At 57.2% G+C, this 22425-nt stretch overlaps 9 protein-coding genes across 9 annotated transcripts; 5 read left to right on the top strand and 4 right to left on the bottom strand.

Moving 5' to 3' along the window:
* Positions 1-2596: 2596 nt before the first annotated feature.
* Positions 2597-3589, top strand: CH63R_06605 (uncharacterized protein; the record flags this gene model as incomplete). Its single annotated transcript, XM_018301580.1, has 2 exons — positions 2597-3296; positions 3357-3589. The coding sequence occupies 2 exons, from the start codon at positions 2597-2599 to the stop codon at positions 3587-3589; spliced, it is 933 nt and encodes a 310-aa protein (XP_018159430.1).
* A 656-nt stretch (positions 3590-4245) lies between these two features.
* CH63R_06604 (uncharacterized protein) lies at positions 4246-4923 on the bottom strand (the record flags this gene model as incomplete). The annotated part of the gene is made up of 1 exon (XM_018301579.1): positions 4246-4923. One exon carries the CDS (start codon positions 4921-4923, stop codon positions 4246-4248), a length of 678 nt encoding a protein of 225 aa, XP_018159429.1.
* A 954-nt stretch (positions 4924-5877) lies between these two features.
* Positions 5878-7276, bottom strand: CH63R_06603 (Alpha beta hydrolase fold protein; the record flags this gene model as incomplete). The annotated part of the gene is made up of 5 exons (XM_018301578.1): positions 5878-6176; positions 6299-6596; positions 6666-6820; positions 6874-6999; positions 7063-7276. 5 exons carry the CDS (start codon positions 7274-7276, stop codon positions 5878-5880), a joined length of 1092 nt encoding a protein of 363 aa, XP_018159428.1.
* Positions 7277-7868: 592 nt separating this feature from the next.
* Positions 7869-10133, top strand: CH63R_06602 (POT family protein; the record flags this gene model as incomplete). Its single annotated transcript, XM_018301577.1, has 9 exons — positions 7869-8027; positions 8090-8145; positions 8232-8359; positions 8450-8741; positions 8816-8914; positions 8973-9222; positions 9308-9464; positions 9558-9804; positions 9908-10133. 9 exons carry the CDS (start codon positions 7869-7871, stop codon positions 10131-10133), a joined length of 1614 nt encoding a protein of 537 aa, XP_018159427.1.
* A 200-nt stretch (positions 10134-10333) lies between these two features.
* CH63R_06601 (uncharacterized protein) lies at positions 10334-12168 on the bottom strand (the record flags this gene model as incomplete). Its single annotated transcript, XM_018301576.1, has 2 exons — positions 10334-11442; positions 11502-12168. 2 exons carry the CDS (start codon positions 12166-12168, stop codon positions 10334-10336), a joined length of 1776 nt encoding a protein of 591 aa, XP_018159426.1.
* A 2488-nt stretch (positions 12169-14656) lies between these two features.
* Positions 14657-16363, top strand: CH63R_06600 (cytochrome P450; the record flags this gene model as incomplete). The annotated part of the gene is made up of 2 exons (XM_018301575.1): positions 14657-15751; positions 15839-16363. The coding sequence occupies 2 exons, from the start codon at positions 14657-14659 to the stop codon at positions 16361-16363; spliced, it is 1620 nt and encodes a 539-aa protein (XP_018159425.1).
* Positions 16364-17271: 908 nt separating this feature from the next.
* CH63R_06599 (Outer membrane autotransporter barrel protein) lies at positions 17272-18597 on the top strand (the record flags this gene model as incomplete). Its single annotated transcript, XM_018301574.1, has 1 exon — positions 17272-18597. The coding sequence occupies one exon, from the start codon at positions 17272-17274 to the stop codon at positions 18595-18597; it is 1326 nt and encodes a 441-aa protein (XP_018159424.1).
* A 397-nt stretch (positions 18598-18994) lies between these two features.
* CH63R_06598 (Taurine catabolism dioxygenase) lies at positions 18995-20696 on the bottom strand (the record flags this gene model as incomplete). The annotated part of the gene is made up of 5 exons (XM_018301573.1): positions 18995-19159; positions 19257-19504; positions 19635-19928; positions 20050-20147; positions 20278-20696. The coding sequence occupies 5 exons, from the start codon at positions 20694-20696 to the stop codon at positions 18995-18997; spliced, it is 1224 nt and encodes a 407-aa protein (XP_018159423.1).
* An 886-nt stretch (positions 20697-21582) lies between these two features.
* CH63R_06597 (uncharacterized protein) lies at positions 21583-22286 on the top strand (the record flags this gene model as incomplete). Its single annotated transcript, XM_018301572.1, has 2 exons — positions 21583-21695; positions 21965-22286. The coding sequence occupies 2 exons, from the start codon at positions 21583-21585 to the stop codon at positions 22284-22286; spliced, it is 435 nt and encodes a 144-aa protein (XP_018159422.1).
* Positions 22287-22425: the final 139 nt, after the last annotated feature.

Genomic DNA, 22425 nt, shown 5'->3' with positions numbered 1-22425 from the left:
CAGATACCCATCCTTCAGCTTCCTTGCCTCCAGACTGCCCTTTGCTGACCTGATCAGATGATCCTGATGCTGCTGGTGTTGATGGGAGCAGTAGGGAGCTCATCAGAGGCTTCGCCATAGAGACAGGCCATAACCCTGTCCATTTCCAACCACTTCTAATGTTCTGCATCGTCATACCTGCAGTACGAGCCTTCTGATAACAGCCTATAAAGTTCCTCTTGCCTACAACAGTTGAATCATTCCACTGACCAAGGTATCCAAGCTCCTTCCTATAGGCTGCCTTGACAGGGCTGAAGACTGACTGATCAAGTGGCTGGAGGACATGGGAGGTATGTGGCGGTAAGAACAATAGATGGATGTTGTTTATATAGCATAACCACATAAAGTCAGTCGTTGTATGACTCCCATGTCCATCCATGATCAGCAGCCTGACCTCCTTGCCCTGAGGAAGAGTCTGAGGGATGAAGACCTTCTGCAGCCATTCAACTGCAGTGGCATCTGAAGTCCATCCATTCTCCGTTGCAGTGAACTGCCATCCTTCATAAGGGCCAAGGTCTAGAGGAAACCACTGCTGCTGGACTGCCTTGCCCTTATAGATAACGAGGGGATTCAGAACATGGCCCAGGGCAGAGATGCATTCGATGATGGATACCCATGCCCTTGATCCAGGCTGTTTCTTACGTACAGACTTCGTCTCAGACATGCCCAGCACCAGCCCATTAGATCCCTGGCCCTCAAGGATACCAGTCTCATCCATGTTGTATCTATTAGCTGGTTTGATGCTGGTGATCTCTGGTATGGCGAGTAGTTTGAACCAGTCCCTGATGACCTCAGTAGATGCCCCATTAACACGCCTAGAATCGATAGGGCGACTTCTCTGGACCTTGACTGATGGATTCCTCTTCAAGAAGGCTTGGATCCAGCCTTTTCCTATAGGCTCTGTATCCCCCATGGCATGGAGGATCCTTTCTGCGAATAGCCTCACTTGCAGATGGGTTGGGGCAACACCAAGGGCATGCTGAATGCGAACCCATTCAGCCAGTTTAGCCTCCTGACTAACAGAAAGTCTCTGCAGGTCAGAAAAGGCAATTGACCTTGGTTGAGTGCCCTTAATCCGATACTGAAGTGTTGATCTTGGGATGCCATACACCTGACCAGCCCTCTTAATGGGCATGCCGTTGGTTATTGCGTCAAGGGCCTGATTGACTTCATCTTCGGTATACTGGCCCATAAGGTCGAAAAGAAGCTCTGAGGAAAAAATGAGGTTATTCGCATAAGTATAGAAAATGTTGTTGATGTTGAAAGTTGAGGGGTATGTTCTGGTGATGAGGCATTTGAGGCATTTTTGGGGTGCCGAAATGGGGGGGGTGCCGAAAAGTGGGTAGTCTGACTTAGTAACAACGTGAGCAGATGTGGTTTTATCTATTTGTAAGCATCTGTTTGATACGATGTAGCTTGTTCTAGCGATTATGCAGCTTATTGGTGTTTGCTCTTTACGCGAATTGTTGTCAGGCGCAGTTGGCTCACTCAAAGATTTGTGTCCTAGCAAAGTCTCCATCCACGCACGTCTTTTCTCGAGCTGTGTGCATTGTATTCGAAGCTGTCGATCGTTCAGCAGACGCGAGACCAGTAGAGCAGAGGAGCAAACTAATCCCGCTGGTCTACGAGGCTTCCTCTGCGTTGCGATCGACGTCAAACAGCACCACACTGTTTACCAAATGCAATCGCCTCATCTAGCTGGTCACCTCAACATAGTTGCTTCCAATCCAGTGAAGGAATGCTTGAGGTGAGCATGAGGAAACCAGGATGAGCAGGGAAGGTCAGGTGAGTAGTTGCACTCAAGTATCAGACTGTTGATAAAACGTAGTTCTCCAAGCTGCGGTTGCAGATTTCAGACCAGTCACAGGTACTATCTGTACTGTTTAACCAGGATCTAGAAAGAGAGAGTTGGACTTGTTGAATCGGAGCCGAGAATCTCTAACGAGGGCTGTGGGAGGCAACGATGATGTAATTATTCTGGAGCTTGACGCCTTCTAGGCCACAGCGCTGCAAAACATGAGCGGTGGCCACCGTAGGGGGACTTGCTGAGGCAGCCAACTGATCCCAGGATTAAGGGGTACGGAGCAATCAGTCTGTTCCTGGGATTAGGGTTTGAGGTGCAAGGTCGAGCATCTTTAGAGTGTGTCTTTGTTTTTTTGGCCTGGCACCTCAGTACACCTACTGCAGTAGACCTCTAGGTTTAACTCTAACGAGGTCGGGTAGCCCCTTAATTTCGGGGCCGGCGAAGACCGACCCCAAGAACTATAGGTACACTGATATGGTCAATTTGATTGCAGAGCAATTCCAGAACAGTGGCACGCCTTCGTAGTAGTAGTCTTTGCCACTTCTTCCAGGTTCAAGGAAGTTCTGTTATACAAGGCCATTAACGAAGACTTCAAGAAAAGAGATTTTAAAGTTATTCTGCTTGAAGATGAAGGAAATTGGGTTTGAGGACACCAGTTTCAACCGTATGTATATGAGAACGTGAATCCAGGTTTTTGCAATACACGTACCTGGTCGAAGGCTCCCCCAACGCTTCTTTGACTGATACTTCATAATGCTTCGAAATTCGAGATTTCTCCTCCTGTTTTCCGTCCTATGGGTTGCAATCGCGCACGAGCGTGAATTGCGTCCTGCACCCGGCCACTCCTCTCTGCGTCGAGCAGGGCCGGAGGAAATCCAGTATTGTAGCCTGGAAACCTGCGGTGCTGCTGGAGAGAGTGCGGATACATGTCGCCGCCGACTGAGCCCCAGAGTTCTCCAGGCGCCCGACCCGTCCTCACGTCCGGCCAGGGGCCATTGGTATGGCCCGGCCAATTATGACAACAGCGTTGATAGCTTCTTCCGGGGCGAGATAGCGAAGCGGGCAGCAACCAAAACCGACATTGTCACTGTCTTGGGAGGCGAAGTCACCTCCGAGTACATCCGCTTCATGGATAAACCGAAATCGCTTGCAATGCTTGGGTTTTGCGGATGTATGGGCCTTATCGTCTTGTCAAGATCAGCAGTTTGGATGGCCCATGTGTACGAGAGCCCGGTACTTGACAACGGTCCCAAGGTTTTTCAGAAGAAAGGCATAGCTGTGCTTGAAAAGGGTAAACGGAGCTCAGATATGTACTACGGGCTGTCGGATCTGAGTGGCAACGTCTTCGCTCCGGACGAAGAACCGGTCGCTGTTGTGTTCGCCCCTAAGTCGTCAAGTTCTGATTTCCAGTATGAGCCTCTCATGCGAGAAATAGATCGGATGGTCAAGAGATGTAAGTTTTCAACCTGAAGCTATCATCCGTAGCTAGTGTTGACAAAGTGACCCACCGCAGTAATTGGTGTAGATCCCGAATGGGTTGGGTACACGCCGAGGCGAGATGGTGATTTGATGAGCAGATTCGACTTCTATTGCACTAGGCCCGAAGGCAAGGTGCTTGTGCAGTACCAGCCGTCTAATAAAAGACGGTCCGGCCGTTCCAAGGCCAAAGCCAGGATATGGATCGAAGGAGATGGTTGGACATTCAAAATGTCATGGTCACCCCATCGTAAGCAAAAGAGCCACTAGCCACAAGCAGCATGTTCATTGCAGCCAAAGGAATAAATGAAAATTAAGCTTCTATTTACACTCGCGGCAAGGTGGCCAACTCGCTCGTAATGCACCGCCGGGTGAGGAACAGAGGCCACGACGGGTGATCTGGCTGCACCTGAGGAACAGAGTGGGATTTTGCGCAAGATTTGGTGCACTGAGCGCAGCCTTGCGTGGTAGGTTCACACAGGTCTTTTTCTTCCGCAACGTGTCGCAATCAAAGTGTCAATGAAGACGTGATACCTCTAGGCTTCTGGGTTAACTTACAAGAACAATGACCTGACGCTCCCCTTCCCTGGAACTTGACTGGACCCTGAGGCCTGTCTATGGATCCACGGCCTGCTGTTCGAAGGTCGCCTCGCATTGAAAGGCTCTGAGCCGATACTCAACGAAACTTGGGCCCAACTGTTTCGCTGCGACTTTGAGAAGACTAGTAAAACAAAGTCTTGCAAGAGGGCAGATTGCGAGTTACGGAAAATTCATCAGCTCTCGCGAGGTTGATTGTAAATCAGCCATCTTGCCTGTTGTTGGAGATAGATCTACATATGTTGCTGCTACCACACGTAGATAGTACGATGGACAGCCCGTCACTTCCCTGTCTGCAAGTCCTTTCACGCATTCCGCAAGATCAACGATCACTTCGTTACAGCTGCGGCGGAGCTGGGCTTGACGGCTCCGTCCAAACGTCCATGTGTTCGGGGGCGTCTACTGCGGCGTTTCCTCCTATTATGCGGTTTGGCTATTGCCTCCAGGCCCTTTCGACGTCGTTCATAGAAATCGACGAGGTCTTGTACCTGACCTGCCACGTCACTCTCCTCGTCGTCCTGGTCACCCACCAAGATTTCAGCTGCTTCGAAATCGACGATCCTGATTTCACCCTCGCACAGATGCACGTTGAGCAACGAGAGGTCCTGAAGACGCACGCCCCGGCTGCGAATCTGGCGGAGTACTGGAAGGAGCTTTGCTTCGAGCTGGGAGTTCTCCATCCGCGGCGTTTCTTCTTCGACCAACGCCGTGCCTCCGATGTCCGACATTACCAAAGCCCGATCGCCGTCGATGGTCCCGAGGCCATACATGATCGGTATCACAGACCCTTGGAGGTCTTCAAGATGCTCGTAAACGCGTATTTCGTTGTCAAAGAGGTGGCTGTACTTGCAATCCTCCTTCTTGATCACGATCCGCTTAGGCAGTAGTGTCCAGTCTGTGTCTTGAGACAGCTTTAGGACTTTGGTGTAGTGGAGATCGGGCGGGAGGAAAACGGACTGGCCAAACGCCGTGAACTGCTTCGAGCCAAGGTGGAACGTGTACTGCATTATTTTGGCTGATCAGCTTGTTCTATGATGGAGTGGTGGAAGAGCCTACCTTTTCTTCCATGGTAGATGTTGTTGCACCAGATCGGAGCTGGTGTTGGCAAGGATGACTGACCACTGACTGGGCCGAATTGCGAGGCCACTGCTTTTAAATCTGTGATGCCTATCACGTGCCCGGCAGCCAAGTCTCTCATTGGCAATGTCTCACTGCTTTCTTCTTTTCCCCAATGTTGTTCTTTCCGGGCACTGCCAGCGCCGCGCTTGTTCACGCACTCAGGCCTCATACATCAGGATGTTTGTTGAAGGCTGCCATCCGTTGTATGCCCAAGACATGACATACTATGGCGACGTGGAGTTCATCGATGTGTGGGCGGGGAAGTGCCCGGCAACGACGGTCATCTGACGGCCGAGTCCTCGTCGGGCGAGGACGAGAGTAATGTCGAGCCTGATGATGCCCGGTTTCTTGTCGTTGTAAGCTTCGTCCCTTTGAATGTTCTTCCTTTCTCAGACCTACTTGCCAAGAAAACGGGGACGTTGGAGCGTGGTTACCTCGGGCCTGGCTTGACTACGTGGTTTTTCGTGCCACGTTATTAACATGTTTCCTGGATCCGGTCTTAGAGTCGAGTCACTCTGGACTAGAATAACACAGCACTTGTATTGTGTAAGTGCAAGCTTGGCCAAGGCATGCGAGATTGTAGCTGCCAACAATGTGACAAGAAGTCCTACTCTGATCAAACGAGGTACCACAGAGAAAGATTCTTCTACGCGCGTTGTTTCAGACACTTGACAAGCTACATACGACGGACTTCTACGCTCTGCCAGCTAGCCAGCGGTGCGGATTCCACGTTGTTCTAATCCACAGGCTACGTGAGTATATTCAACGCCGGTGTTTCTGCTATGACAGTCTTTCAGTTTTTTTCTTCTCGGTTTTTTGGTCCAAGACCCAGCTGACAAAAGCTACGCTCCGTCCCCGTAATGGGCCGCCCTGAGCAGCCCGGCAGTGTCGTCGATGAACTCGAAGCTCCTGGCGAGGCCCCTCTCGGGGTGGTTGAAGTGCGCAAACGCGTGTGGCACCCCCGCGTACCGCTTCATCGACACCCGGTTGCCGGCGTCCCGGAGGAGGCGCCCGTAGTGTTCTCCCTCGTCCCTCTCCAGATCGAACTCGGCGGTGACGATGTGGGCTGGGGGTAAGTTGCTCAAGTCGGGCGCCAGCACCGGCGTGAGCCGCCAATCGTCGAGGAGCCTCTCCTGCTCGTCTGTGACCGCCCTCTGTCAGCATGGATTCATGAGAAAGAAGAAGGGGGAAAGGTGAGAATAATAAGAAACAGAAGAAGAACAAGAAGAAAGGGAAAACCCCCTCTGGGTAAAAGAGTCTCACCGTCGTCATCCCCGAGCCAGTATTTCAGAAACCACTGCTCGCGTCCCAGGGGCCCCCAGGGAAGGTCGCGGTACAAGCGGGCGCTCTCGTACGGGCAGTTGGACTCGTCAAGCTGCTCGATCCTGCGGCGGCAATACCTCATGTCCGTCGCCGGCACGATCATCAGGTGCAGCTTGATCGCCACATGTTCGTCCCTGGCAAAGTGGGCCAGCACGGCCGACATCTGGCCTCCAGCGGAGAGTCCCCCGAACGACACGCTTGACGAGTCTATGTTCAGGGCTGCTGCGTGCTTGACGGCCTAGTACGAGGTGTTAGATCAAGCTTCCCCGAGGAGAGCTCATGGGGAGGGGGGGGCGCGGTGAGTTACCCATTTGACGGTGTCCCAGCAGTCGTATATTGCCGTGGGAAACTTGAATTCCGGTCCCATGCGGTAGTCCACGTCGATGACCTTGATGTTGGCCTTGTTGCAAATGTGCCGGCACCATGCAGCTTCGCTGTTGAGCCCCCCCAGAACCCATCCGCCTTCGGATCGTTCCTTAGCATGAGTTCCTAGAAATCTGAGTGTTGCAACATACCGCCATGAAAGTTGAGATGCACGGGAAAAGGACCCGGTCCTTCGGGGGTGTAGATCCGCACAGTCACCTTTCCAGCCGGGCGTGTGACCGGGACTTTACGGTCCTCCACATGGAACACGTCGGGGCCTTGTTTGCATTCAATCTCAGCATAGCTCTTTGAGGGATGATCTGTAAGTGCAGGACACTCACCTCTGCAAGTCGGATACGTGAAGCTGTACTGCGCCGGCGACTCTCGGTATCGTTCGATGCTCACCTCGTCGGCCCTGACCATCCCCCCGCCGTGCTCGTTCCAAAGACGGACCCAGTCGGGATCGATCCCCGGGTAGTCGGCGGCAGGAAACGCCAGCCGGCCGGCGACCGGCCTTGGCCATGGTCCGTCTCTCGACTCTTTCGGGACTGTCATTGTTTGGCGTGTTTTTTGAAGAACGCAATGTGGCAGCTGGGAAAGGCTTAGATGGCATTCTCGTTTGACTCGAGCCCCAGAAAAGCAAACACACAGAATCCAAGAGACTAGGTTACGACCGTTACATACGCAGCTCCTGGCTCTCCCTATCGCGGGACCGGGCCCTGGGCGTATCTGGCCCGTCGCCGTCGCCTGCTCCAATTGGAGGTGTCGAGATGGCCGAACATGGTGGATACGCGCCGGCCGACGGACCCCGGGACTGATGACGGTGTTCGATCTGATTGGCGGCGTTCCTCCGGATGCACACTATCTTTGGTGATAGGCCTGACGAACGCCGCCAATGGATCTTCACGTAGGCTTCCCCGGCGTTATCTCCCGTATCTCCTTCATCGGCATGGGGGGAAGGCCCCGCTTCAACCCACGCGCCGGATCGAGTCAGGGTGACAAGCGAAACGAGGTTCGGGTTGTGCTAGTTAGCGGGAACTTGCAGACATCTATATGACTGTACGGCGTGCCGCTCGAGATGCACGGCTGCGATGCTCAGCGGGTTCAGGTTCGACTATCCACGGCGGCCTACTATTAGACTGAAGCTATGAACGACGACGTCGACACCAAGGACAACATCTCCAGGCTGGATGCGGCGCAGGTGCATCCAGACACACCTGTCAAGCCGCCTAGCCCGCAGTGGGAAGGCCTTCGAAGAGTCCCGGACAAGCTTCCCGCGGTTGCGCTGCTGATTCTGGTTGTAGAAGTATGTATCGGTTATAGAACGTCGGTGCTGGGGACTGTTGCTGATATTGATGCCTTTTTTAGCTCGGCGAGCGGTTCACATATTTCGGGCTGAGCGGACCGATCCAGAACTACATCAAGTGAGTATCTATCTCGTGAATCGATCGTTGATAGCCTGTCTTTAGACAACCTGCAAGCGGCTGTGGCTTACCCCTGCCCGCGACAGCAACCCGTATGATCCCGCATCCGATCTCCCCGGGGCCCTCGGCCGCGGCCAAGCCGTCGCGACAGCGCTGGGCAACTTCTTCAAGTTCTGGGCGTACGCATCTACCGTCATCGGGGCCGTCGTAGCAGGTGAGTCGTCAGAGGTCTCCGGTCCACACCAGACCGCGGATGCCGGGTGTCAAAATAAAAATAGAAAATACTAAGCTGTTGTCCTCGCAGACCAGTATCTCGGAAAGTTCAAGGCCATCCTCGCCGCCTGCGCCGTGTACGTCGTCGGCCTGGTTATCCTCGTCGCCACCTCGACGCCGGCGTCGATCCAGAACGGCGCGGGCTTCGGCGGGCTGATCGCCGCCATGGTCACCATCGGCCTCGGCACCGGCGGCATCAAGGCCAACGTGACGCCCATGTGCGCCGAGCAGTACCGCAACTCCCACGCCGTCGTGCGGACCTTGAAGTCGGGCGAGGAGGTCCTGGTCGACCCGGAGTTGACCGTCCAGAGGCTCTTCATGTGGTGAGTTGGGATATCTTATCAAGAGACCCTATTCAGATGCATTAGACGGGAAACGCTCATGGAAAGTCTCTCAGGTTCTACTGGGTCGTTAACATCGGCGCCCTCTCGCCGCTGATCACCGTCAACGTCGAGGCGCACCACTCATTCTGGCTGGCGTACCTCATCCCGCTCATGTAAGTACATCTTCGCCCAAACAGGGACGTTTTTTCGGTTGGTTCCTAACACGGCCAGTGCAATCCTCATCTCGGCCGCCGTCTTCCTCTCGGGCCAGAAGAAGTACGTCAAAGTGCCGCCCGAGGGCTCGGCGATCGTCGACGCCCTTCGCGTGGCCCGCATCGCCATGCGGGAGAAGGGCTTCGAGAACGCCACGCCCTCGGCGCTGAGAGAGGCGGGACGCGACGGCAACTACGCCGTCGTCGGCGAGGCCTGGTACACGGACGGATACGTCGTGGACGTGATGCGCGGCCTGAAGAGCTGCAAGGTGAGCCCCAAGTCGTCCCCTGTCGGCCGGACATGATGATGGTCGATTTCTAACCCCATTCGTTTGTTTGTTGGCGTGTCCTTAGATGTTCCTCTTCTTCCCGCTCTACTTCGTCTGCTGGATCCAAATCTGGAATAACCTCATCTCCCAGGCGGGCGAGATGGCCTTGCACGGCACCCCCAACGACTTGCTTCAGAACCTAGATCCCATCGCCCTGTGCATCTTCATCCCCTTTCTTGATAGTGAGTCTTTTTCCAAGTCGAGTAGGAGAAGCAGACGAAGGAGAAGAAGAAGAAACCAGCAGAGGACCTCCTGCTGACTCTGTGAAAATCCAGTGGTGGTCTACCCTCTCCTCCGCAAATACCGCATCGACTTCGACCCCGTCACCCGGATCTTCACGGGGTTCCTCTTCGCCTCGGTCTCCATGGTCTACGCCAGCGTGCTGCAGCACCGCATCTACAACTCCCCGCCCAAGAGCATCCACGTCTGGATCCAGGCGCCCGCGTACATCCTCGTGGCGCTGTCCGAGGCCTTCATCATCGTCACCGGGCTCGAGCTGGCCTTCACCCAGGCACCCAAGAAGTAAGTGTCTCCCATAGTCAGCACGCACCTCCTTGAACTCCTCTCTTCCCCCACCACCGTTTAGGGCCATCCATGACTGACAACCTTTCCCAACTTTTTGCAGCCTCCGATCCGTCGTCTCCGCCCTGTTCTGGCTGACTATTGGCGTCGCAGCGGCCATTTGCATCGCCCTGGCGCCCGTCTCCCAGGACCCTTACCTGGTGTGGATGTACGGGTCCCTGGGGATCGTCGGCTTCGTGGCCGGCTGCTCCTTTTACGCGTGCTTCTACCCGGGCCGCAGCAAGCGAAGCCCCGAGCAAGACGTGATCATCGAGGGTAGGACGCCCTAGATGCCAAGAGCATGATAGGTGGTCTTCATAGCTCACGAGGGACTTGGGACGATGATGGATGATGATGTCTAAGTATTCACCGAACAAGAATAGAGAGGAAAAAGAAAAAGGATACAAAGCCGCCCACCCAGGGCAACTCGGCAATGCAATGAGTGACTGCAGTAAGCTACATTATTTAAAAAAAAGAACCACCCCGCCCTTCATTGAAACCTCGGGATGCGGACGCCGCCCGACGTCTCGGACCGGTGCCCGTCGCTGCTGCTCGGCCGCCGGAACAGCGGCAGCGGGAGGTACTGGAACGTCTCGGGCGTGACGTTGGGCGCGCCGCTCGCCTGCGGGTGCCACGAGTGCAGCGTCGGCGAGAAGACGCCGCTGCTGGCCGTGCTCGCCTTGCTGGCCGTCTCCACGCCCTCGTATCCGCCACCCCTGCCGCCGCCACCGTCGCCACCGCCGCCACCGCCGCCGCCGTCGGAGCTCAGCGTCTCGGTCGTGCTGGCGAAGCTCTTGCGGTGGTTCATCTCCGGGTCCGGCTCGGCCTGCTGGTGCCCGCGGATCCAGTTGAGCCAGTCCAGGACGGGCGTGTGCAGGCCGTCGCCCATCATGGTGCTGTCGGGGCTCTGGTTGAGGCCGCCGCCGCCGCCGCCGCCTGCCGGGTGGAGGAAGTTGGGCCGCGGCGAGACCGGGGAATGGTTCGTCGTCATGGTGCGGCGGGCGTTGACGTCGCGCCGGCCGTGCCACAGCATCGACGTCACGGTGCTGCGGGACGTCCGGGACGGGTTCCGCGAGGAAGACTTGTGGGATCGGAAGCCGGAGAAGACGCTCGGCGTGGATACCCCGCTGCGGGATGAGCGGGTCGGCCACCGGAAGATCCGGATCGGCGACGGTTGCGGGATCGGCGGCGGGTGCGGGTATCCGAAGGTGCCCGTGTCGGCGAGGGACTGCACGTACTGCTGGGCCTGGGCATACGAAAAGGGCTGCGCGGCGTACGGGTTGACGTGAGGGGCGTCTCCGCCCGGATCACCATGCGGGTGCGGGTGCGGGTGCGTTTGTGCAAAAGGCGGCGGCTGCCGTCCTCCGGGCTGGGGGTGCTGGATCACGAACTCGTCGCCCTCGGCGTTGAGGGCGCGGTTCTCGGTCATCATCGTCGGAGGGCAGGCCTGGTCGATGTGGTCTCGGAAACGGTAGTCCGTGTAGTCGTGGCTGGGGCTCTCGGGAGGGACGGCCTGGTGACGATGGAGAGCCGCCCTCTTCTTGCGGCGGAGGCACCAGTAGACCAAGAGCGACAGTCCCATGAGGACCACGATTCCCACTGGACGGCATTTGTTAGCAGATGGCTTGATTCTGACCAGAGGGCGAAGAGAGACTTACACACGACGCCAGTAGCGACCAGGGGCCCCTGGTTCGTCGAAGTAGATGTGCCTCCAGACTCCGGCGCCTGCGGAGCCTGTGTTGAGCCGGTCGTCCCCGAGTTCGTCGTCGAGGCTCTTCCTCCGCCGCCAACTGTCCCCGAACCCTTTGAATATCCCGATTGCGAGAGCAGCTGTGAGGAGGCCGCGTTCTCAGCCGCCGATGGCACCGTCTCGGCGGCCGCAGGAGCCGACGTGGTGAGAACGGGAGATGTGTACGAGCCCGTCGTCCCCGCCGCCGCCGCTCCCGCCGTCGATTCCGGCTGCTGTGCCGCTCCCGAGGCCTGGACCGCCGGTGTCGACGTCTGTTGTGGTTGCTGCGGCTGTTGTTCCTGCTTGGGCGACGAGGCCGGTGTCGCGGCGGGCTGCTGTGCCGCAGGAGCTTGTGTCGTCGCCGGGGGCGCGGCGGCTGCTTGTGTGGACGCGGGTGCAGGCGCGGCGACTGCCTGTGTCGTGGCCGGGGCCTGCGTGTTCCCCGCCGGGGCGTTCTCCTGGATTGTCGTCGCCGGCGATGACAGAACCTGGCTGATAACGTTGCCCGGGTCGTTGAGGAACTCGCTGACGAGGCCGCGGTGGAAGAGCTTCTCGACAATGTCGTGCCACCTCCCGTGTGTCTCCTGGTCAGCCATGGCTCATTATAATCCTCGTCGCAGCTGATTATATGTGTGTAGCAAGATGCGTTTGTGGCAGCGCTGTGTGGTCGATGGTGGTCGGTTCGTATGTCCAAGTGGTTATGCTCAAGCGGGTTTGAGTAAAGACACGCTCGCTTGTAAATCCAAAAATGTTCGTGGCATGCAACATGTACAGGGGGGGGGGAGGAGGTTAGAACGGGGGAAAGCAAGTAGACCACACTCAAAACGAAGGTATTCACAGCCAGGAACGAGTGACTGAAGCAAGGGATAGAGAGAGGAAGAGAGAGAGAGGAGGAGAGAGAGAGAAAGAGAGAGAGAAGACGTCAGGCAAGACGAGAAGTTTTCCCTTTCCCCTGAATGGCAGAGAGTTGCGAGAGTGAGGGTATTAGTGACAGCCACCCACTACCACCCCCCCCCTCACCCTCCCCTTCATCCTCAACTCCAACAGTCGAGGGTCAATGCGGACATTGGGATGCACTAGCGGTGATGAGGAGGCCCAAGCCATGTCGTTCACTCGACCTGGATCTAGGCTGCAAACGGAACAGCTTCTTGCTGTTCCACCGTCAAAGCATCTGCGTGTCCCCGAATCCCACCGTCAAAGCTAACGAACGGCTTTTTCGACAGTAGCCTCTTCTTCTCCCCTCTAGACCCCTCTCCCCATCGTCACCTTGTCTGTTATCATGTTGCGGCGGCTGGCGGGTGGGCGGCGGCCTCAACTAGCGCGGCCGGCCGCGAGACGTGGCGCCTTCTATGATACAAGCTAGCGCCACATCGGAAGAGTCTCGTCGTCGTCGTCCGTTGACGGAGGAGACGCTAAGAGGGCGCCAACGGTCCATGCGGCTACGGTGCCTTGTCGGTTTCTGGCATCGGCCAGAGTCAGTCTTCAAGTCGGGGTGGTTTCGGGGTGGAATATTTCCACCGGGGTCTCAAACGTCTTGAGTCGAGGATATGGTCGAAATGGGGAGATGATGGCTTTGTTATATGGTCTATTGGAACGTCGACTAGAGTGTCAAAACAACCAGACGAGTTGGATGAGGGTGAATGATTTGACATTGCGTGGTGCTTGTCTGTCACTGTTGCTGCTGGCTCATGGGCTTGAAGACTCGACGTTGGCCATGTTTTGTTTGCTCCATCCGATCGTCGTCTAAACAATGCTGCCTTGCAGCAAGCTACCCGTTGAACTGCATTTACTTACATCTGCATGTGCATGCAGCGTCCGACGGTCCCTGAGGGCACAGATGCGGCAACGGGGGCACTCCACCCCCCCTGGACCCGTGTCCGAACCATCATCCCATCTCTCAGCCCGGGGTCGAGACCACTCGGGGGCCCTTCGCTCGCTTTTGCGCGAGTCCGAGGGTCCTGCTCACGATGGGATCTGCTAGTTGTCACGGTGACACAACCCTCAACTCCGGCCTGAAGGTTGACAGTCCACCTGACAGACTGTCACCAGCGGTGGACGTGGCGTGCGGTAGGCATGGCTTGCGGGCCATAAGATGTGTCATTTCCCACGAGCAACTTCGAGAGCTCTCTTCGGGACGGTCCTCGAGCGGGTTCCCTCATTGCCTTCCGTCTTAATCAGGCGCTGGATAGTGTTGAACGAAACGATTGTTGCGGGACGGCTTGTTGTCTTGGCTATGTGACTTGTCAAGCCCTGCCCGCGTATAATTAAAAAAAAAAACTCACGAGCAAAATGGTGAGCCAGCATTACTCGCCTAAATCCACATTTCAATATCGAAATATCGTGGAACATTCTAAATTGCCACCTCTTTTCCTCTTTCTCAGGAAACTCATTTCATCGAACTGCATGTACTGCCGACGCCTTATTAGGCGGGAGTCGGGAATCTTGCCTGCAGCTCTGGTCGCGACTTGGCTGATGTTGGGATACAGGTGCTGATTCCACATTCCTGCGCAGACCATGTCGGAGAAATGAGCTTGGAATCGTAGAGTCACCTTCACATGCCCCTTTTTCACACATCCTCGTCTTATGCTGTCATGGCTTTAGATGTCATGATACAAGAATCTGGGGTGTAATTGCTAGGTGGTCCTGCTTAGAGCAGCATCCAGCAAGACTCTCTCCACTTGATATGCACCAGTGACAGAACCCTGTCATGCAGTACTCGACTGGGACAAGTTCTACCTGGCTTATCGGTATAATGATGCCAATCTGGAAATGATTCTCCCAGAGAGAGCTCTGCCGCCAGGATGGGATCGCATCCAACTGGACCAGAGGAGGAGGGGGAGGTTACACGACAGCATGTCCGTCAGTCAGCACTCTCTCTCTCTGCCAATGAAGGCTTCCGTATTACGGCTCTATGCACATGTGTGCAGAAGCGACACCGCGCTGATTCAGCACATTGCATAGCAACCATACGCCAGCATCGCTGACATGATATAAGTTATGTGAGGTAGTGTAGTGTAGTCTTATCCAGACTCGATGAGACTCTCTGCACCGAGGTTCAACTCCGTCTTCCACTGTCTCGAAAAAATGGCCCTGTTGACCCTGGCATTGGCCTCTTTGATCCTCTCGCTCGTCTACCTCGCCGTCCGCCATGTCCTCCGTCCCGCCGAACCACGCGCCACTAACTTCCCCCCGGGGCCTCCGACCATCCCCTTCCTCGGCAACCTCCACCAGATCCCGTTGACCAAGCCGTTCCTCCAGTTCGCCGAATGGAGCCGGACCCACGGCTCCCACGGCCTCGTCGGCCTGCGCCTCGGGCCGAGCAGCAGCGCCGTCGTCGTCAACTCGTGGAAGGCCGCCCGCGACCTGCTGGACCAGCGCGGCGCCGTCTACTCGTCGCGGCCCTACGTGCCCATCGTCGAGTACGTCGTGCCGCCGCCGGGCGACATCCACCTCGTCTTCATGCCGTACGGGCCCAAGTGGCGCAAGGCGCGCAAGACCGTCACCGACTTCCTGCGCGACGACGAGGTCGACGGCCTGCTGCCCCTGCAGGACGCCGAGTCCTCGCAGATGATGCACGAGCTGCTGTCGGCGCCGGGCCGGTACCACGACCACATCCTGCGGTACTTCGGCGCCGTCATCATGACGAGCGTCTTCGGCACGAGGGGCCGCGACTTCAGCGACGAGGGGAGGATCAAGCAGTTCTTCGCCTGCCAGGCCGAGTGGGCGGGCATGCTGGACCAGGGCGCCGTGCCGCCTTTTGACGTGTTCCCCTTCCTGCGGCACGTGCCGGACGTCCTGACGCCATGGCGGGGCTGGCAGCGGCGGGCCGCGGCGCTGAAGTCGAAGCAGAATGGGCTGTATCACGACCTCTTCGAGGAGGCCAGGGCGCGCGTCGAGCGGGGCAAGGCTGGGGACAGCTTCGTCGCCAGCCTCCTCCGGAACAACGCCAGGGACGGCTACAGCGAGGTCGAGCTGGAGTACATCACGGGGTTCCTGATGGAGGGCGGGTCCGACACGACCGCCGGCGCTTTCGAGACGTTCGTGCTCGCCATGGCCGCCTATCCGGACGTGCAGAAGAGAGCGCAAGCCGAGGTCGACTCGGTCTTTGGCAGGGATGGCGTCCGGTCCGAGAAAGCCAGGGCAGACGCGTTGCCTTACCTCAAGGCGTGTTTCCTCGAGGTCAGTGGTTCCGTTGGGGTTTCGAACAAGCTCTGGGCAGCGGTTTTTGCTTCGACCACATGCGCTGACTTTAGTAACTAACAAAAGACTCTGCGATGGCGTCCGGGTTTCCCGCTCGCCATCCCCCACGCCACGACCCAGGACGATGTCTATCAGGGGTACCATATCCCCGCCAACACGACCATTCTCATGAACATCTGGGCCATCAGCCACGATCCGGACGAGTACGAGGACCCGGACTCTTTCAGACCAGAGCGGTTCCTGGACGGCAAGTTCGGCACCAGCAGCAGTCGTGAGGAGTCGAAGGAGACAGCAGGGGGGGACCAGTCCCGCCGGCCCACCTACGGCTTCGGCGCAGGGAGGAGAGTCTGCGCGGGCCAGCGGATGGCCGAGAACAGCATGCTGATGACCATGTCGAAGCTCCTGTGGTACTTTGACGTCGTGCCCGGAGCCCGGGCGCCGGACACCGGTGTGCAGACGGCTTTCAAGGACGCCATCCTGACGGGTCCGAAGCCCTTCGACGTCAGCTTCAACGTACGGGGCGAGCAGCGGCGAGGGGTCCTGGTCGACGAATGGGCCAAGGCGGATGCGTGGCTTGGACAGTTTGAGTAGCATTTTAGTGAGATTTCAGAAATGGGTCTCTTTACCCAGGGAGCACATGAAGGGTTCATTCTATTGCTTTGGTATAATCGCTTTTTTTTTTCTTTTTCCAAATGTACATAAATCGTTGATAAAACACACAAAGACATATCGTATTGTCAGCCTGCTTTCGTCCAATACCTGCCCCCTACTTACACCAACGCGTGCTATTCCCAACATGATGTTGAATTTATTTGAAAACACCAGACTGGATAGAATCTACACATAACTGTGCCTTTAGCCCCGGAGCAGGTTGCGGAATGCGTTGCAGAGGCGGCGCCGGAAGCCGACTAGACCGTGACGATCACAGGCTTATCATGGCAGAACGAGCTAAAACGGCTGGAATGATTCTGGCCTCGCGTACGTCGTCAAGTCCTTCGGCCTTTGGCTTGTTCAACACAGGCCCTTGTCGGTGCTGGGAACCCCCATCAACTCTCCAAACAGGCCCCCATAGTCCCATAGTGAGCATAAACAAAGAGGTGGTCTCGGTCCCCCATCCCGAAACATAATAATAGGTGGGAATCGAACATCATCATGGCCGTCTCCGGCAGGCTAATGCTCTTCCAAAGAGGTTCCAGGCTTGCCCACGTTCCCACGTGGCTCTCCGGCAAGCAGCTAGTTAAGCTTCTCATGTCTCAGTCTTGAGTTTGCCGAGGGGTGGGAGGTCTGGATCAAACCACTACCACCATGCCATGCAAATCTTGGGTTGAATGCGGCCGGCCACATGACTAGGCGGCGTCTCCAACTCGCCTCTCAAACTCAAAAAAAATTCCCCGTCTTCAAGTCCATCGGATTTGACCTTCTTTGCGCTCAATGAATCCATACAGCACGTTTCCGGACATCTCGTGTGCATGTACCACCGACTCTGTGGACTAATCCCGATGGAGATCAACTGGGACCTGATATTTAAAGAGGCCTTCTCTTTCTTCGTCTCTGCCGGGCCTGCACAAGCATATCAGGCCCTCGAAGCAAGCAGACAGCAGCAGCCCGGCATGTATCTCTCAAACACCTTCACCCTCGCGGCGGTCGCGCAGCTCGCCGCAGCCGCATCGTGCCCGGCCTCGGGCCCGCCGACATACCCAAAGGCGACGCCGGAGAACACGGCCTTCATCCCCTTCGTCAACAAGTTCCCCCTCATCGACAGCACCCCGTCCCTCGAGTTCTCCGTGGCGACAAAGTGGTCCGCCCCCGTGTCCGTCCCTTCGGCCGGCATGGACACGGGCTCGACCGGCGTCATGATCGGCGCCGGCCTGCTCGGCTTCTCGGACAGCAACGCGCCCTTCGACAAGAGCCGCCCCGGCAACGAGTACCTCTCCTCCAGCGGCCGCCTCTGGCAGGGCTACTGGATCGACGCCAACCTCACGTTCCGTTCGGGGCCGGACGAGCGCGGGTACCGGCAGGACGTCGTGACCGCCGTTCCCGTCATGGTCGTCACCGAGGCCAGCGTCTGCCGCGCCTGGAAGACGCAAGGGTCCTGCACCGAGGCGCAGAAGTCCAACATCACCATGTGGCCCAGCAACATCCACTACGTCGGCGTCGGCTTCGGCCGCGGCAGCTCCGAGCAGCCGGACGCGCTGCCGGACAAGGTGCCGCTCATCCACGTCACGCAGATCGGCGGCCGGCCGGTCGGCGGCGACATGCACCAGGGCTACATCATCACCAGGGAAGGCGTCGAGGTCGGCCTCACGAGCGACAACGCCGGCGGCTTCTGCAAGACCAAGCTCGAGCTGCGGGCCGGGTCCACCGCCACGGACTGGCAGATGGCCAAGATGGCCATCCGCATCAACGACTCGCCCTGGGACCACGGCCACGCGCTCTTCGACACGGGCATCCCGCAGGCCTACGTGGCCGTCAACGACGTCGTCAGCTCGCGCGCCAACACGACCACGTCCAAGTTCATCAAGACGCACCCCAAGGTCCTCGCCAGGCGCAGCAAGGTCGTCGTCTGCGTGCCCGACGAGGAGAACCCCATCGCGACCTACACCGTCGTCGCCCAGGGCGCCGGCCGGCCGGACCCGGCCACCATGCAGCCGTCGGGGTTCGTGATGGAGTCGGCGCCGAGCGCGGACAGGGGGCCCTACATCAACACGGGCAGGATGTTCTACAACGGGTTCGACGCCATGTTCGACTCCGAGTGTGGCTGGTTCGGGCTGTCTGAGATCTCGGAGGAGGGCGGCTCCAAGAAGAGGGCCACTTGTCCTGCGTGAGGGTTGGTGGTGTTCCGCCCGAACCTGCGTTCCAAATTTTATAATTAATTATTAATATCAAATACGCCTTGTTGTTGTCTTTTTCTTTTTGGTTTTTAGAATTTAAATAGAAAGGAAACATTATCTACCATGGACTGCCGGGATCATGAAAGGTATCTTCTTCTCCGCGTCATCTTCAAACCCTCCGCTGCCATTCCAACATGGCCCTGGATCTGCTGGTCTAGACGGTTGATGTCCGCAAGGATCCCATTCAGCTACCTGTCCCCCCTTTCTTGCCAGTCACTTGACAGCCAGGATTGTTCCCGCGCACGGTAGACACTTATAAGATCGCCAACTAGATCCACTGAACAATGGGGGATCGGCCGAGTACGATCATGTCACAACGCGCCGGCCGGCCTTACTCGGAGTCTCTCCGAGGCACACGGGGACTGGCCTTCAACAACTCCAGGCCCTCGGGGAAATCCCTGATCCTCCTGTCGTTGCCGTCGTCGTCATCCCACAGAGCAGCGAGGACCTGGCGCGTGCCCTTCCACGGCTTGCGGGAGTGCATCACGGCGTAATTCTGCGCACACGCGAACGCCACCTCGTGTCAGCCACTTCACACTAACAAAACTCTCCTAACCCTCCGGGGGCAAGGGGCAGAATCGCATTCTACTTACATCAAGGAGCACCAGGTCTCCCCTCTCCCACTCGACGTCGACGGCCCCCTCCTCTGCGAGCTTCAGCAGCAGGTCCAAGTCCTCGACGTCGATCGGCGCGCCGTCGCCGTAGGTCGGCGGCGGGTGGTACGACCCGTCGTCCCCGCGGAAGGGCGGCCGCGTCGCACCATGGTGCCGGCTACGCCCCCAGGCCGAGGTGACGTTTCCAAAGAAGACGGTTGCTTCGGTGGGATCGTGGATCCGAACGGCTGTCATGGGGTTGGTTACTTGTTAGTTCCCGGGCCTTTTCATTTGTGTACGTTGTGTGGAGGAGGTACGGAGGGCTACAGGGCGATGGCTGGCCACACTAGAAGGATTTCACGCCGAGCGCTTCCTTACCGGGGACGATGTGCGTCACGCTGATGCTGCCGTCGTCGTGCCACTCGAAGCGGTCGCTATGGCGCCGGACCTCGTCCTCGATCTTGCCCCGGGCCGTTGCCTCATCGTCGTCATCTGTGACCTCTTGGCCGTAGGCCCCGCGCACGCTCGTGCCCGTGTTGGAGACGAGCGGGTTTGGCGTGTAGCGGTAGACGTACTTGACGCCCTTGTTGCGAAGCTGCGAGAGGAACTGGGGTCTTTGGCGAGAGAGTTCGTACGCAATGTAGATGGCCGAGGTGATTGGAGTTGCGCCGCCTATTTTGAGTCAGCTGCGGTCGATTTTGGATGGAGTATCAGCATTTCAAAGAAGAAAGCAACGGCCAGTAGAGATGAACAAATATTCGGATCGGTTGAGAGCGACTGCAACTCGACATACCAGACTCTGGCAACTTGAGGGCGCTGAAAGTCAACCAGGCTGGGTTGATGGTGCTCCATCCATACTCGCTGTGTGGCCAAATGGGCAGCTCTGGCGGGCTTGTGTGCGATGTTAGCTTTTCTCTTTTGCCATCTCGACAAAGTGAACGAGTGTTGATCCGTCCTCATCGTCAAGCCAGCTTCGCCAACGTTGCCTCTCCAAAGACATCCCCGGATGACCCAGACTCACCCTTCATTGGCCGTTTTCACATTAGGCGCCAGAACTGTCCGCAACGGAGGCCGCCCAACCTCGACGTGGGGACGGAAGCCAAAGGCGTGGGCGACTTTGCTGTAGTCGTCGGGCGTCTCGATCGGGAGTCCGCGGATCAGGATGGCGCCCCCGTGCTGCTTGACCAGACGCGCGGTGTCACCGGACTGCGTGAAGCTCTTGATGGCTTCGACGCTTTCCGCGAGGCTGAGAGCGGCTGTCACCTTGAGGCCGAGAGGAAAGGGGGCGGACCACGGGAGACCAAAGGTGGCTGTGTCTTGCTGGCCAGGGACCGCAAAGGGCTCGAAGAGGTGCGAAACTTCCGCGTTGCTCCATCGACGTTCTCCCGATGAAGCTGGAGGAGCTTCTCGTGGAGTGGATCCTACTTGAACCGCTGCCATGCTGAATCAAAGTTAGTGTCAGCTTGCCGTGTGCTTCTAGCTTTCCTCTTCGTGTCGACTGTAACTCAATCAGTCAGACCACATGTGCCACTCGAGGCTTTGGGCGAGGCACGAGACGGTTATGTAACGACCCCTCTCCTGCGATATCGCGGGTTTAGTCAGTCGAAGGATTCGGGGCCTGCAGCCGTTACCGTGGCATGTCTTTGTCTTGGTGCATGACGTGATAGCGGATCCCGTCCTCATGTCGGGGTCCACGCGACAATGTCCTAGTTCGTGGTAGAATAGAGCAGTGAAGGAAGGTCTTTAGGAAACTTTCGAATTTGTTTTTGCATGCACTACCTGGATACTGAGCTTGAGCGTAACGATGTCGTCCTGCAAGCTGGTGAAATACAGTCAGAGACATGCCTCTCGATCTTCAAAACAGCATCACTTGCCAGAAAAGAGCTGACTGCGGGTTGGTGTTATGCTACTTCTAGGGAGTCCTGTCTCCATCCAATGTGATAAGAGGCCCTACGCTATCTTCTGTACCGAGCCGATGCTGAAAACGCCATCACTGATCGGCATGTCGTGATCTTGAACGCCCCCCAACCAGGCATAACAACCAAAGTTGTGGAGACCTCTAGCAGCACTGTCGGTGCCGATATACAGAATCCATGAGTCTTCCGGTGCTAAGAAGGAGCAGTTTCAGGAACAGCCCGACTGCTGCGTATCATATCACCCAACATGCAGGGCCGTCGTCCTCTTCCAGTTGCCGTTCCCGATGCCGCGGGTTCGGGAGGAGACAAGTAATAGGTATGCAAGTATACTGTATTCTCATTGGGATCCTGGTCATTGCCGGGCTTCGCATCTAGACCAGATAACTCGGGATTACTGACCGTCAAACAAGATGGCCTCAGCACCAGAAACCGGCGTCTCAGGTTTTCGAGTGACCCCTTTCGAAGATGGAGGCGCACCTGCGTCAAACTGTGGTACCGCGGTATCTTCTTCCATGCAACGATCGTAGGCACCGCGGCCTTCACCGCACCGGGGCTCTGGAACGCAACGAACTCGGTCGAAGCCTGAGGTCAGCAGTTGCTTTACTTGGCCATGTGCGTCTTTTTCATGTCGTGTAATTCACGACCTTCGCTGACCGTATTCGCACTCAGAGGGCCGGCAACGCCGTCCTCTTCTCGCTCGTGATCACCATCTGCTTTATGGGCAGCATCGTCGCCAATAGGTTTTGGCTGAAGGCTACCTTCGCCTTCGGCACCGCCGGCTACGTCACTTAGCTCAACGGCCCTGTACATGAACAACCGCTACGGCAACAAGTGGTGCCGTCTACGTCGGCTCGGTCACGGCCTGCAGCATCAAGGCGGGTCTGTTCTAGGCGGCCGAAGGAGCCATCGCGCTCAGCTATCTGGAGTCGGAGAACTGGAAGCGCCTCTTGCTGACGGCGCGCGTGTGTGTTTCGGACGTGTCTCTGATGACCCTCATCGGAGGCTGCTGGGCCCGTGGCGCTGTCGGGCAGGCCGAACTACGCCCGCCACAAGCCGGTCCCTCAACTGGGACGAGCCGGACCTCGGGCGCGGCTGGGCGCTGTCCATCACCTAGAAATTCAGCTTCACGCTATTCTACAACTGCGACTACAGGTTCGTAGGTTGGATGTCGCGGCACCCCAGCGACATTGCAAGGTGTACAAGCGCGGCGAAGGAGCTCTCAAGATCGCCGGGCGGTGAATCAACTCCGGGAC

This window comes from Colletotrichum higginsianum, chromosome 4 (assembly GCF_001672515.1).
Source record: "Colletotrichum higginsianum IMI 349063 chromosome 4, whole genome shotgun sequence".
NCBI lineage: Eukaryota > Fungi > Ascomycota > Sordariomycetes > Glomerellales > Glomerellaceae > Colletotrichum > Colletotrichum higginsianum.
Note: the sequence above shows the minus strand (reverse complement) of the source record. Positions and strands in the feature narration are given on the sequence as shown.